The sequence below is a fragment of the Falco biarmicus genome, chromosome 13 (assembly GCF_023638135.1).
Source record: "Falco biarmicus isolate bFalBia1 chromosome 13, bFalBia1.pri, whole genome shotgun sequence".
Lineage (NCBI taxonomy): Eukaryota > Metazoa > Chordata > Aves > Falconiformes > Falconidae > Falco > Falco biarmicus.
Genome location: NC_079300.1, coordinates 344,734 through 358,604, shown reverse-complemented (window position 1 = coordinate 358,604; position 13,871 = coordinate 344,734). Strand labels below are relative to the sequence as shown.

Here is a 13,871-nt window from a genome sequence, read left to right as displayed (position 1 = left end):
TTTCTCAAAATTATTTTAGCTAATGCTTTAACTCTTGTAAGGCTAATTGGTCAACTAGCCTGCTGATAGGAGACAGTGCCTACATGTAATTCTACCAGGGTATGTATATGTGTTCGGAATTTCTAGGGCAGAAGGATGTATAATCCTAAACAGCAAAGCCAAACTATTGGCCAAGAGAAGAGACAACAGAATTGATCTCTTGTTTTGGAGTCACTTGATCTGAAATATGAGTAGAAGAAGATGGCAGTCTCCTGCAAAAAACTTAATAGTGATCCACCAAACTTTGGTACTTGCATAGAGATTCCTTGTATATCTTGGTAAACAAATACAAAGATTACATCCATTAGGATCTCCGTTATTGCCATGAAGGAATTGATCTTTGTAAAAACATATTTTGATAGTTTGTCAGTTAATTAGAGGTCCCACTCACTTTCAAATACTGGCTCTGGTCTGCCAACGTAGGTTGCATTTGATTGTGGCTGTAAAAGGTTGAGAGATGAGGTTGAGACCTGCCTGAGCAGAGTTGCTAGGGAGAATACTCTGAACCTCCATTTTATTTATGGTAGCTTTAAAGGGAGTATCTTCTAGAACATCTATCTTTACTTGCCACTGAACCGAAGACAGCAGGAAAATGTGTGATTTACTATAGGCTTTCCAAACACAGTTCCCTGGTTCTCTTTCAAAATACAAATATCCATGAGTCTTACTGTAATTCAAAGATGATCTGTCACCATAAAGCATCCTTCAGACCAGCAATGAGAAACTAAATGGAGAGTAAAAGATGATGCATTAATAACAGCAAGGAACAGTAATCATAAAAACAGACCATGTTAAAAGTGCTAAAACCAAATTTTATTCTTACTAGGAAGGGAGTTATGTTACACAATCAGTTTTTCTTCTGGAGATTGTAATATATTCTATGGCAGGGGTTAAATGCACTTTGGAAAATGGGAAAGGATGTCTTGAAATCAGAATTGCCAATGCAGTGAGAGGACTGCTGTGCTCATTATATGTAAGCTTACCTAAACCACCCAGGTCTGTCTGCACTCTTAAAACTTTTTAGTTCAAGTCCTAGAAATGGTCTAATTATAGTAGCATGGACTATCATACTGGTTAATTTATTCTGCAGTATACATAAGTTTCTCCTCACTTTGGTATTCGCATCTGTAATTGGAGGTCATATTCTTTCTTACTTCAGAGTTGCAATATTTTAAGATCTTGTGTGTTTCTCAGGTGGAAAGTGTTATATAATATATAATCTTTTAGGGGCTGATGCTGGGTAAGAGAGGAACTGTTGGCAGGACACTGAAAATTGCTAAGGTAAATCAAATCATCAGCTGAGCAGAGGTCCTGAGCAGGGGTCAAAATTGGCAAAGGACAGAAGGAATTCAGATGAATGACTGAAATCTGGAAGAGCTGGGTGAGTTGGCAACTGAGAAGGGCAGTTAGTTTCTGAACTGTTTGGGGTTTAGGGTGTTTGGGGTTGGTGTTTGGTTTTGGTGGGGTTTTTTTTGCTTTGATTCAGCTTCTGGTTACACCAACCAGAAACTGGTTTAATCTGAAATAAAGACTCTTTAATTATTGTTCAGCAGTACCAGTGAATAGCCTAGCCTGAGTGAAGTAGAGGGTAGATTTAGATGCGATATTAGGAAGAAATTCTGTGCTGTGGGGGTGGGAGGCGCTGGCCCAGGCTGCCCAGAGCAGCTGTGGGTGCCCCGTCCCTGGCAGGGCTCAAGGCCAGGCTGGACGGGGCTCTGGGCAACCTGGGCTGGGGGGAGGTGGCCCTGCCCGGGGCAGGGGGCTGGAGCTAGGTGGGCTTTAAGGGCCTTGCCAACCCAAACTGTTCTGTGATTCTCTAAGTAATACTTTTCCAAGTTCAGGTAGAGGCACCAAGTGAAGAATACAAAAATCTATGTTGTAGCTTGGAAAAAATATGACAAGGACTGTCTGCAGAATGCACAGGTCAGATATATAGAAGGACTTGACAAATAAGATTATTTGGATGAGCTGATGAGAAACTTTGCTGCTTTGGGGGTGAACATCTGCTGGAAGGTCATGCTTGAAATCAAAAAACTAGAAACAAAAATCTGCAATCCTAGTACACCGCCAGAAGTTGTTTGAATTTGTGAGGATGACTAAGAAATTACATTCCCTTCACACTGATTCACAATCATTACCTCAGCTTTCTCCTTTATGATTTTAAGAAGTAATGTCAAGCTCTCCACTAAAATCTTCAAAGAACACGTGCTGAAGTATTACATTTGTCAGTCTCTGATACCTGTGCTTGTAATATTGGACTTGCTCCTGGAAAGCATTGGAGCTGAGTAAGGAAATGGTTGGGAATGAATCCATAGTATATTTTCAGATCTTTCCATAGCAGTAGGTCTTGGTCCTGAGATCTATTGAGCATCATTAAGTAGAGCACTCAGCAGCATGGGTGAATGTTTAAAGCAGGGTGGGGTGGAGGGGGAATGGAAATGCTGGACAAACTTAGCAAGACCAGACTATTTTAGGTTGTTAGCTTCTCATGAGAAACTCATGGTAAGAACCCTGGCCCCAGTGACCTTGCAGAAACTTGTACCATACCCATTTCCCAGCCATAAAATTGCAAAAAATTTCCTGTAGATGCAACTGTGGTCATGTATGAGTTTAGAAATTGGACATATAATGGCACCGGAACGTGCCTATTGGCAGGTGCATTTCGTCTAGATACGTGGGATAGCTGGGAAGAGCTCCTGACCGCCCTTCCCGTGGAAGAGCACAGCGTGACCTGAGGAAAGGCCAGTGCTGCCGTCTGGTAACCCAGTACGGTAAAACATTCTTCCATGCACGTTTTCCAAACGCTATTCTGTCCTAATACAAAGCCTTCAAAAAATGACCTGCCTTCCTTTTTAACAAAACGAACTATACCCTGAAAGAGAAAAAAGATTCACGAGAAGTTACGCATGTTTTCAGTAATTCAGAACCTTGTCCTTTTGTCTTGGCGGGGCTCTGTTTAGCGTGGTAGGGGTGCGGCCTTCAGCGGGGGGACAGCACCGCTGTGGCTAGAGGCGCCGTCGCCGCGGCGGTGTCCCGTTTGCTGCAGGCGGGCCGGGCCGGGCGGAGCGGTCTGTAGCGGGGCAATGCCGTGGCCGGTGCCTTAGGGGCGCGTTGCCCGCTGCGGGCGCCCCCCGCGACGCGGCTTCCCGAGCCGGTAGCGTACCCGCTTCTGACAGAGCGGCGGCTCCTGCGCGGCGGGCTGCCCGGACCGCCCCCTGCGCCGCCCCGCCGCGGCCGCCTCCGAGCCGGCAGGGGGCGCGCCTCGCTCCGGCCCCCGGCGGGAGCGCGCAGGCGCGGCGCGGTGCTGTCGGTGCGGGGATGCTGCTGGTGCTGTCGGCGGAGCAGCGGGCGCACCTGGGCTGTTTGCCGCGGGCGGGCGCCGCAGGTTCGGCGGCCGCGAGTCTGGCCCGCCCGGGGCCCTCGGGGGCGGGGGGGGCCGGGCGGCGGTGCGGGGCCGGGCCGGGCCTGGCCTGGCCTGGCCTGGCCTGGCCTGGCCTGCAGCGCTCTCCTCTCCTCTCGTTTCAGCCGTCGGCGAGCTGGGGCGCCTGGCGGTGGAGCTTCTGCGGCGGGGCGCGGCGCCGCGGGCCTGCGAGGCAGCCGCCAGTAAGAGCCGCGGGCACCGTGCGGAGCGGGGGGCGTCGCCCCGCCGGGGGCCCGGGGCGCGGCCTCGGCCGTGCGGGGCTGCCGCGGGAGCAGAGGGGGCGGCCGCGGGGTCCGCCAGCGGCTGCCGCCCGCACCCGTGTCCCGGGGCGCCAACGCGCGGGTCGCTCTGTACCGGCGCGAGGAGCGGGTTTGGGGCTTCCCGGGATCTGTTGTTTCGGTTGTTTGCTTCGGGTAGGGGAGCTAACTTGCTGTTTGATCCCCTGGCGCTATTTGAAGGGTGCACAACCCTCGACTTTTTTTTTGTTTGTTTTTTCCTTTTCGGTGCGTATTTTGCAAGTTAGCTTTTGTTCAATCTGCAGGTTTGAGTATTGTTGCCATGGTGGCTTCATAGGGAAATAAAAGGTATTTTGTGCTTTTTTTAAAGGAAAACTGAACGTTGGAGTTGACACTGTTCAGCGTGTGGTAGAGGGACTAACATACCTTCTTACTGAAAGCTGCAAGCTCATGGTGAGGATGCTTTTGCGTAATGAGAATTCCGGGATGCGCTCAAGAGATGTCTTTTAAACACTTAATAGCTCTGAAAATACTGATGAGTAGGGAAAACCTAGTTCAAAGGTGTGATGATGTGTACTCTTTTCATTTTAAAGAGAGGTGTCTCTTACACTGTTCTCTGATTAAAACACTGCATCTGTGTGAATGGTTCTGGAATTTGTATTCAGTGTCTGAAGCTAAAACTCGACATTTTAATGGCATGTTGCAAGAACATGTGTTAATTTAGTCCGTGTAGAGAAGCATACAGCAGGGTTAAGCTCCATCTAAATAACAAAACTTGAGTGAAGATCTTGTTGTTCAGCTGCTCTGCAGGAGGCATGCTGTACTAACCCCCTGTTAAGTACTCCTTATGTTTGTCTGACACAGTAGGTTGGAGAGCTTTTTCAGCTCTGGACATCAGAAGTTTGGGCAGGTGTAAGCAGGTATTGAAAGGATAATAGATAATTACTGTTGCCATTGGGAAGACTTTTTACTGTTGATATAGTGGAATATCTGAACAATGGAGAAGGGATACAGAGAGAAGTAATTCCAAATTAAACACAAGCGGGCATTGTTTTGAAGAGCAGGTGGGGAAGGGACTGAAATACTGCAGAATCTTCCATTGAGGTAAGGTGGCTTGACTGACAGATAAATTACAGTGTATTGTGGTAGAGTATTGTTGATCAGAGAATGTGTTACAGTATGAATGCATTGTAAATTGTAATTGTATTATAAGGCCTTAATTGTTATGTCTAGATTTCAGAGATAGACTTCCAAGATTCCATTCACGTGCTGGGATTCTCTGATGAATTGAATAAATCACTGCTGCAGCTGTACCTTGACAACAGGAGAGAGATCAGAAGCATTCTTGGTGAGCTGGCCCCAAAGCTCCCCAGCTACCACAGTCTTGAATGGAGACTGGATGTGCAGGTAACTTCTGCTGTTTTCAGTGTTCTGTATTTTACTTTATATTTTTTTAGCATCATAAACAACTACTAAACAATGAATTTATGTTCTTTCAAAGTCATTGAGTCAGCAGTTTTTCACGTATTTCAAACTGACATAATTCTGTTACTGCATCAAAGATAGCTAGCTATGAGATGAACAGAGTATGTGAAGATGCAAAGTATTTGTTGCTTTATAAAAATGGAATTCATAGCTCCACGTTGTTTTAAAAATGTTAGTGTATACTAAATACATCCAGTCTTAATTACCACCTAATTTTTCAGAAATATTAAGAAAACATCGATTAAAGTGGATTAGTGTTGCTTAATGATAAAGCTAATAGACTGTGTATGTCTTTAATGTAGGTGAAGAGAATTTTTAAAACAGTCCTCCAAGCAGGTCCTGCAAACCTGTTGTGAATTGTAAATACGAAAGCTGATAACCATCTCTTTGTTTGTTTCCTGATTCCTGTTTCATCTGACCTGCTCATGCAGCTTGCAAGCAGAAGTTTGAGACAACAGATTAAGCCTGCTGTGACTCTAAAGCTGCATCTTAATCAGAATGAAGATTACACTGCCCAGGTGTTGCAAACTGACCCTTCTACCCTCCTCCACCTAATTCAGCAGCTGGAACAAGCATTGGGGGAAATGAAGACAAACCATTGCAGAAGAATAGTGCGCAACATGAAATAGTATTGATTCGTGGCTGTTGTGAAGCAACTAAAAACAATGTTCACAAACACGTTTTGAGGAAAAATAAACATCTGGATCAGATGAAATACTCTCCTGTGCCAGGATCTCAAGCTAGTAATTGATTACAGGCTGAATGTCCTGTGATGCTACTTATGCACCTGCCTGATATGGTAGTTGGTTTTGATTTGCTTGCAAATGCAGACATTCACCATGCTATGCTGAGAATTTCTTTAGCTCCAAGTTAGAATAGTTCTACTTGAAGAGCTTTCCTACATTAAGTAGAGCTGTCTCAATATTGTATGGTGCTGCATATTTATTTTTATGTTTATCAAGTAGTTTCTTCCCTTAGTTTTGCTTCTCTTTTGAAAATAGAAAAAAAAACCACGAAAAACACCCTATACTGGTGGGAATGATACTTTACAGGAATGTTTCTTCCATTCATACTTGTGTATGTGTAAGGGCACATGTCAGGCTGCTGCCCTCTTCCTCCAAAGGATTCGGTCAGTGCAGAGGCTGGGTGTTGTGGTGCTTTTCTACCCTTCTTATGCAGTGAAAGAAAGTATAATGAAGCTAACACTGCCATTTTAGTGCAGCTAGCTATAACCCCCATGAGGCAGTCTTGTGCTTTCTGCAGGGAGCAATTGCTGTGGAAAACCCAGTGGCCTAAGCCTGAGTTAGCATACTGATTATATGTAAAGGTGATCTGAAAAATTGCAGAAGTAAAACCGTGGGCTAGGAGGAAGATTAAGAACAGTGCTAACTTCTGCTAAATCTGATCTTGATGTTGTGATGCAACAATTTTTATTCCCATTCAGATGATGTGCTCATAAAGGAAAGACTAGCCAAGTGTTGCAACATAAATGATGCTTTTCTGTTGTCTTACAAAGGTTATGTCAGAAGTCTCTTCCCAATTGTATTCTAATGCAATATTTTGTAGCTTTCATGACTAAGGTTAAATAGTTTTACTAATGTTCTACCATCACTAGTGGAGGGGGTGCGTTGTAAAGCCCTTGAAGTGTATTGGAGAGGCAAGAGAGAACCATAACACCTACAGATCTGGCAGTAACTGTATTAGCTGTTTTTCACGGCAGCACCATAAATTTTGGTATTAGTTGGGTCTCTACATTCACAAATGCATTATTTTCTTACTCTTATGAATCTTTGTATCTTTGAGAAGGTACCATTTTGAATGAAACCTGCATGGAAGAAGTGCTTTAATCAGTAACGCTTAATACCACTTTTAAAAAGTTAGTTTTCTGGAATGTGGAGTTGCTTATTCTGTAATTGGTCTATATAGTGTGGTAATGGTGTGAATAAACTTGATTTCTTCTTCCACCTATGAATCGGCAGTGTGTTTCATGGACCACCAATATGTGGTGACTTTTTTTTTCCCCATAAAATCATAGCATTTTTTTTCACATACAGTATGTGGTAATTAAATGTGGTCAAATGTTACTACTTGGGATGTCTGATTAATATTTTTTTATGTAATTGGCCAATGTTTTCAGGTGAAACACAAGAACAGCCTATACGTAGGCCAATTTTTTTCATTCCATCTCCTGCCTGTAGCCATAGTCTAGAACTCATGGCAGCAAACTAGAAGTTTTTGATACAAGTCCTAGAAGCTTTTTGTGTCTCATCTCACTGCTGCCCTATGAATCTGAACATCTCACTGCTGCCCTGTGAATCTGAATTTAAGCTTTCTTTTAAACTTTTTCAAAAAAGAAAATCAGCTGCTGTAGAGGTAGTTGGTATGGTGGTCAGTGCTAGCAACTTATGTGTGTCACACCCTGAAGTATGTGCTAGAAGAGAAGGAGGGGGCTTCCCTCAGTGATCATGAGTAAAATGGACAGTTCAAAGCAGATTTTGTGAATGCAGAATGTCATTAGAAAGCCTGCATATTCCTGCCCTGCTCCTCCCGCCCCTTTTCTTTTAAGCTTACTACAGTAGTGTAGAAGTAAAAATTGCAGCACTGAATGGTCTTGTTTCATCTAACAAAAATGACCTGAATGGGGCAGGGTTAAACTCTGAAGCTGGGTGAAATTTATAGAGAAATGCAAACTGCGGTAGTGATCCATGAACAGACTTGAGGAGAAAGGTAAGGAGAGAGGTCCTTTACACCAAGCATGTTGCTTTTGAATGGTACCTTTCGGTTTGTTCTGGGGAGGAGTACTGAGCCTGGAAGGGCAGCTTCTCAGCAGCTGGGGCTTTTAGCTTAATCATCAGAAAGGTGGATTTGCCTGTATGTGAGGTTGGAACAGGTCTTTCTACTACAGCTCTGCAAATACCCCTGGCCGCACAGCACATGTGACAGCTGCCACAACAGGAGTACTGATGTGCAGACAGAGCAGAACTACATCTAAACCGTGGTGATCAGCGTGAGTGCACAGCAAATGATGCTTGATGATGATGCAGCCATGCTGTGGTGAGTTACCAGTGTTGGAATTGCCTGTTTTGCAGGGCAGTTGAAGGTGCACAGTGAAAAAGCATCTACTTCCATAACCTATAGATAGCAGTGAAATAATTCAATTGTGGATCTGGATTTTTTCAGTTTTAATATAAATTCTGTCCAAAAAATAAAGGTGATACAAAGTTGTCTTTTCTTTTTTTACTTGTTTACTCTTGTGAACTTGCAATTGCTTTATAGAAACCCTTGAACAAGATACAGCAAGTACAAAGCATTATTCACAAGCTATTAAAAAAAAACAAACGTAATATTGCTACTTGTAACCCATTTTCTTTTTAATAGGCTTTTTAAAATTTGCTCTGGTATCTAGCCTTTAAAAGCAAAGTTGAATTTGAGGCTATTTCTGTACTTTTTGGTTTGGTTTTGATTGATTTGGGTTTTTTTCTTGCAAGTCTAGAAGAACTGATGATTTTATAACACAAAAAAGTAACTTTCAACTTACCTCTTAAAAAGTTCAGTAACTTACTTTTCAAAGTGACCAATCAAATTCGATTTGTAGGCAGTGCTACATATTAATCTTTTACAGACCTCAATTCTGAATAATCTGTGAGGAACTTGAATGTGTTACTATTTCATCTTTAGAGATCTATTAAGTGTGGAACATGATCTGTTACCCTCTGTGCAGAACTTCCATATGTTTTGTGTTACTGCAAATTTAACTTTGTTTTGCAGAACTGCCCTTCCTGTATGTGTCAAGTAACTTCTGGTTTTATGGAGCAAGCAACTTGTGAATTGCTCCTTGGCACCTTTCTGATAGACCACTAAATCCAGGCACACTTCATGTCAGTGCAGAGTGCAAGTGCATAGAACAATCCAATTCATTTAAGCATAAACTAGATTATTTTCTTAAAAGCAGTTAGGCTCAGCCCTTCGCTATATGCTTCTCAACAGATAGGTATCCTGGTTTATTTTTTCCTGGTCTAAACAGCAGAGGGCAGAGAGTTTTATTTTTATAATCTACAAAGCCTAAGTTTTGCTATACCATTATTTTCACTGTCTTCCGATAAGAATTGTTCATAGTCTCATGACAGCCTGGAATGTGTTTCACCTTGTATTTTCCAAATTTGTGATCAATTTTAAACTGAAAACAACAAAATTTCCAGTTTTCAACCACTGTAAACCATTGCTTATTGATTCTGCTAATGACTTTACTAAGCCACTTAGCAAAGAAAGCAATATAACCCAATTCTTAAAACTTCTAAAACTCATAAAACAGGATAATGTAATTGGTTTGGTGGTGTAAAATGATAATATTTTAAGTACTGAGTAAACTCAAGAAGCAATGCTTTTCTTCCTCCTGTTTTGTTTTGGGTTTTAAATGAACTCCATATGATCACTGTCCATTTTGTAATATCGATTGTTAAAGTTTCTGATCCAAGTTTTAATCAATTTAATCAGTCCCTGAAGCATATTTACTCTCCTACAAGCTTTATTTTCTTGTACTTTTGCTTGTGCCTGCTATGCTTTCTTGCAAGCCTTGAATGTACTAGACTAAATACTTTCTCACCTTTTAACTGGCTAATTAATTCTGTTTCTTGAATTACGTGGGGAAAAATGTGTTTAAACAGCTATGGAATTTACATATACACATATATAAATAAAATCAGTATCTGAACTTTGGATTAGGCCTACAATTCTCATTTAACAGAAACCCCACTGAACCAAGATTTTTGTCTTAACATTGCATTTTTAATTTCATGTTAAATGCATTAGACCTGTTTTAGTGCTGTTTACAAAATGTGTCCATGTATAGACTCAAAGGTATGAATGGTGATCTTGTTTCAGTTCCAGTTTTTATAAGAATGGCTGTTTCCTATACTGTGACTTTGTAATATTAACAATAGTGTGTAGGGAAGGAAGTCCAAGATGAGGAATAACCTGGCAAAGCTCCATGAGTAAAGCTCTGCTGTTTCTTACTTACCTAAATGAAGGGAAGGAAGTCTCCTGTCACTCTATGCTTAGCTTTGTGGTCAGGGTTGGGTATATTAGAGCACAGTTTCTCCCCCCCCCCCCCCCGCCCAATATTCTAGCTGATTTTTTATTTTCAGGATAAATATAAATTGTGGCAGTCCGATTACTGCAGTTGTACCTTGAAATCTGAAATTTCACTCACCTATCAAATAATTTGTATCAATAGAAAACAATATTATTCCATTTAGGAATAATACTGACCAAGTATGCTGCAGAACATATGAGATACACTTATTACCCACCCCCCCCAACGTTAAAAATGTAATGAGCTTCTACTGATCTTACTGTTTTCCTTTCCCTATCTATTCCTCTGTCAAAGTGTTGTTTTTTGGCAAAAGGAAAACTTATGTAAATAGATTAAAACTGAATTTCACTTTATGGAATCTGTCTTGCTCTGTAGCGTGCTTGTGTGTGTGTGTGAACATTCACAGTGCTACTCCTAGTGCTCCCAACAGATATTTAAAATACCAGAACTGCAGAAGTCAAGAAGCTTCTGTACCAGGCCTTTCAAGCATTCTGTGATCGTAGATCTACTTTAAGATAACAGAAAATTTTCTTTTTAGGTTAGGTTTGTCTTTAGCAGAAGCCCTAAGTAAGGCCTAATTTTAGAGAAATCCCTCAGTACTTACGTTATTACTGAAACAAAACCTGTTGTAAATGCTTTTGTTCTGCATTTCAGAAATTGGTTAGTAATTTCACATGGGTGGCCTTTAAAATCACCATTGTCTATGCTTTTCTGCATCCTAATCTATCTTCCAATTTCCAATCTAAGAACTCCCCAGTTTCCCAAATACTTCCCTGTCCTCGCTGGGGATTGCAGGTTCGGATTTTGCTGACAGACCGGTACTGGTCTGAAGGGGAAAGCATGAGTGTGCCTTACCCATGTCAGTCACTGGGCAGCCACCTTGGCCCGTAGCGCAGGCAAGGTTGGCTAACTTTGCATGAACCCAGACCAAGCACAGTGTTCAGATGTTCCCTTCTGCCAGCTGAGCCCTCTGGTTACAGCAGCGTCCAGGGAGCAGATGGCTGCAAAGCAGCGTGAGGGATGAGTGCAACTGGAACTGCTCCAAGCATATCTGAAGCAAAATAGTCGGTGCTTTGAGAACTGAGAATTCAAGCCCCAACAAAGCTAACGTGGAATCTTTTGAGCAACTTTGTTAGGTAAAAAAGGTGAGACTTCATTGTTTGTCTTGATTTAGTAATTATTAGAGGTTGTGTCAGTTCTTAAAAAAGGTTTTCTTTGGCGATCTTTGCTGCTTCATATGATCTGAATGCTGAGGGAATTTCCTCCTAACTGCGGCTAATCTAGGGATGTGTTACAAAATCTCTTATCGCAAAGCAGTCTAGCATACAGTCTCATAGCAGATGAAGTCAAGAATTCACAAGAAAACAAGATGCATGCCTTTTATAAATCAGTCAACAAATATCCCTAACAAGGATGCATGCATTTTGAGTACTTTTCATGTAGGTTGTTTTTATCATACAAAGTTTTCTTACTCATCAAAAAGAGTAAGTTCTATAAGCACGCCTTTTAATTTTTTAATACCTTGCTGCACCAGGTCCAGTTTTTCAGGTCTTCCTCATAAAAATCATGAAACCAAGAGAAGAAAAGCAGTGCTGTGTCTTCCACTCTTCCCAGGTATTGCCATTAGAAAAAAATGTGCCGTTTTATCTCTGTCAGACTACATCTTCACATCATGGTCTCTCAGCTAAAGGATGGAGATGTTTGCTTACTTCTGCCCACCTGAAGAACAAAGGTTCTCAGTGGTCTGCATGCCAGCACCTGCACCCTGGCTTGTCCCCATGCAGCTACACAAAAAGGGACGTGGATGAGGAAAGGTACTTTTTTTTTTCTGCTTCGCTAGGTTTTTCTTCTGTCATGTTCCATGGCAGCACCACATCTTAAGTGACTGGTTTTAGACTGGTCAGCTTTTAACATCTCCTAGAACAACTTGCCTCTTATCCCTGCTAGTTCTCCCACAAAGGTTAAAAGTTAGTATCAAGGATGATTTTCCAGGCAAAAAGAAAACACAGGATGAAAACAGGGAATACTGATCATGAATGTTCTTGTCACTTGGGGAAATAGAGGATCCTGCAATTCAAAAATACACAGAACAAGTCACATGGGCCTTATCTTCTGCAGAGAAGGGAAAAGGTGAAATACATAGCACTGAGCAACAAGTACAACCAACAACGTGTGATCAAGCTGCATTAAGAAATATATGACGCTGCCTTCTCAGGTGTTTCAATATATATACACACACTTAATATATATACACAATATAAAACACACCAGTGACAACTGGTATGTTTTACACTAACAGCAGCAGCAGGATGTTGGAATAATTAGGCTGTGTTTCAAATTGCCCTGCTGAGCTCGAGCAAGTCCTATACCCTCTGTATGAGACACAGGAAATTCAAACTGGAAGACTCACCTAAAATATTAAATCTGATTGTAATTAGACTATTAGCTTTGTTTCCTAGCAAAATCTGTCAGAGAACCATCTCTGTGTACATGCAGCTTTTATTAACAAAAAAGAAAACTGTATCTTACTGTATCTTTCTGCAAGTTAAATTAGTTATGCTAGGAAAAGTACTTTTCATGCTGGTATGAGTCTCAGCACTGTTCTGCACTACCCTGTTGCTAAAGTTTGCAAAGATATTCCGGAATGCTTTTTCTTCTGCAGCTACTCCTTTAATTTAGTCTTGTTAGCTGGGTAATTATTCTGGTATTGTCAGCAGTGTTCACACAGGGAGCCTACCAACATAACTATTCCAGAACAACTCTTGCCAGTAAGATCACACTGTGTTAAGCAATTTCTTTTTTGCTTTTTGCAATTCTGGACTTTTATCCTGAAGCACCAGAGCAGATCAGATCCCAGTTTATTTTCATATCTATTTTAGGACTTATTTACCCCACCGAATTTGGCCAAAAATCATATTTCAAATCTGTCTTGAGTAACTGAAAGTCTTAAAAGACTAGTTGTTTTTCTGTCCTGTAAGCATTACCACCACGTTCACGAAGGTGAATTTGTCTCCTAATTAATTTATGTGCATAATACATCAGCAAGCCTCATTTTCATCAGCATTAAGCTACCTGGAACAAACTGATTATGGTGTGCCTGGGTTTTTTGTTCCACTGTCTTCTTGGGAGGGGTAATCTCAGTAAAGAAGCTGAAACAAGTGGCTGTACTGTAGTGACTTCTGATGCGGCTTCAGCTGTTTGCAAACCAGACACTGCAGCTTTTCCCAAATCACTGTTGCAAACTGTTTAAGTGTAATCTGACTTTGTATTGACGTGGATGAGCAGTGTTTGTATGTCCCATTCCGCTGGCTTTGCTGGAAGGGGAATAACCTCTGAGACACAAACATTGGTGCAATTTTTTTGGTTAGCACAGCTGTTTGTGAAATGAATGTCTGAGCAGTCATCTACTATAGATGTTCACATAGCTTTCTTGCCAGTAAAATTACATCAACTTATAAAACAACATGAACTCCGCTGACAGCAGTTGTGGGGTTTTTTGGGGGGTTTTTTTGCTAGCAGACTGTGTCCATGTTAGAGGTTTTGCTGGCTTGGAGATGTTGGCTGCAGAGGTATGCTTACACAGCTATTTTGGTGAAAC

The 13,871-nt window shown here is 41.8% G+C and overlaps 1 protein-coding gene across 2 annotated transcripts; it reads left to right on the top strand.

Moving 5' to 3' along the window:
• Positions 1–3,286: 3,286 nt before the first annotated feature.
• COMMD2 (COMM domain containing 2) lies at positions 3,287–7,145 on the top strand. Of its 2 annotated transcripts, XM_056358174.1 has the most exons (5): positions 3,287–3,424; positions 3,565–3,642; positions 4,067–4,149; positions 4,930–5,103; positions 5,613–7,145. In XM_056358174.1, the coding sequence occupies exons 1-5, from the start codon at positions 3,358–3,360 to the stop codon at positions 5,808–5,810; spliced, it is 600 nt and encodes a 199-aa protein (XP_056214149.1). In that variant the 5' UTR covers positions 3,287–3,357; the 3' UTR covers positions 5,811–7,145. The 2 variants fall into 2 exon arrangements, with proteins under 2 accessions (XP_056214149.1, XP_056214151.1); XM_056358176.1 differs by lacking the exon at positions 3,565–3,642 and having other exon boundaries at positions 3,343–3,424.
• Positions 7,146–13,871: the final 6,726 nt, after the last annotated feature.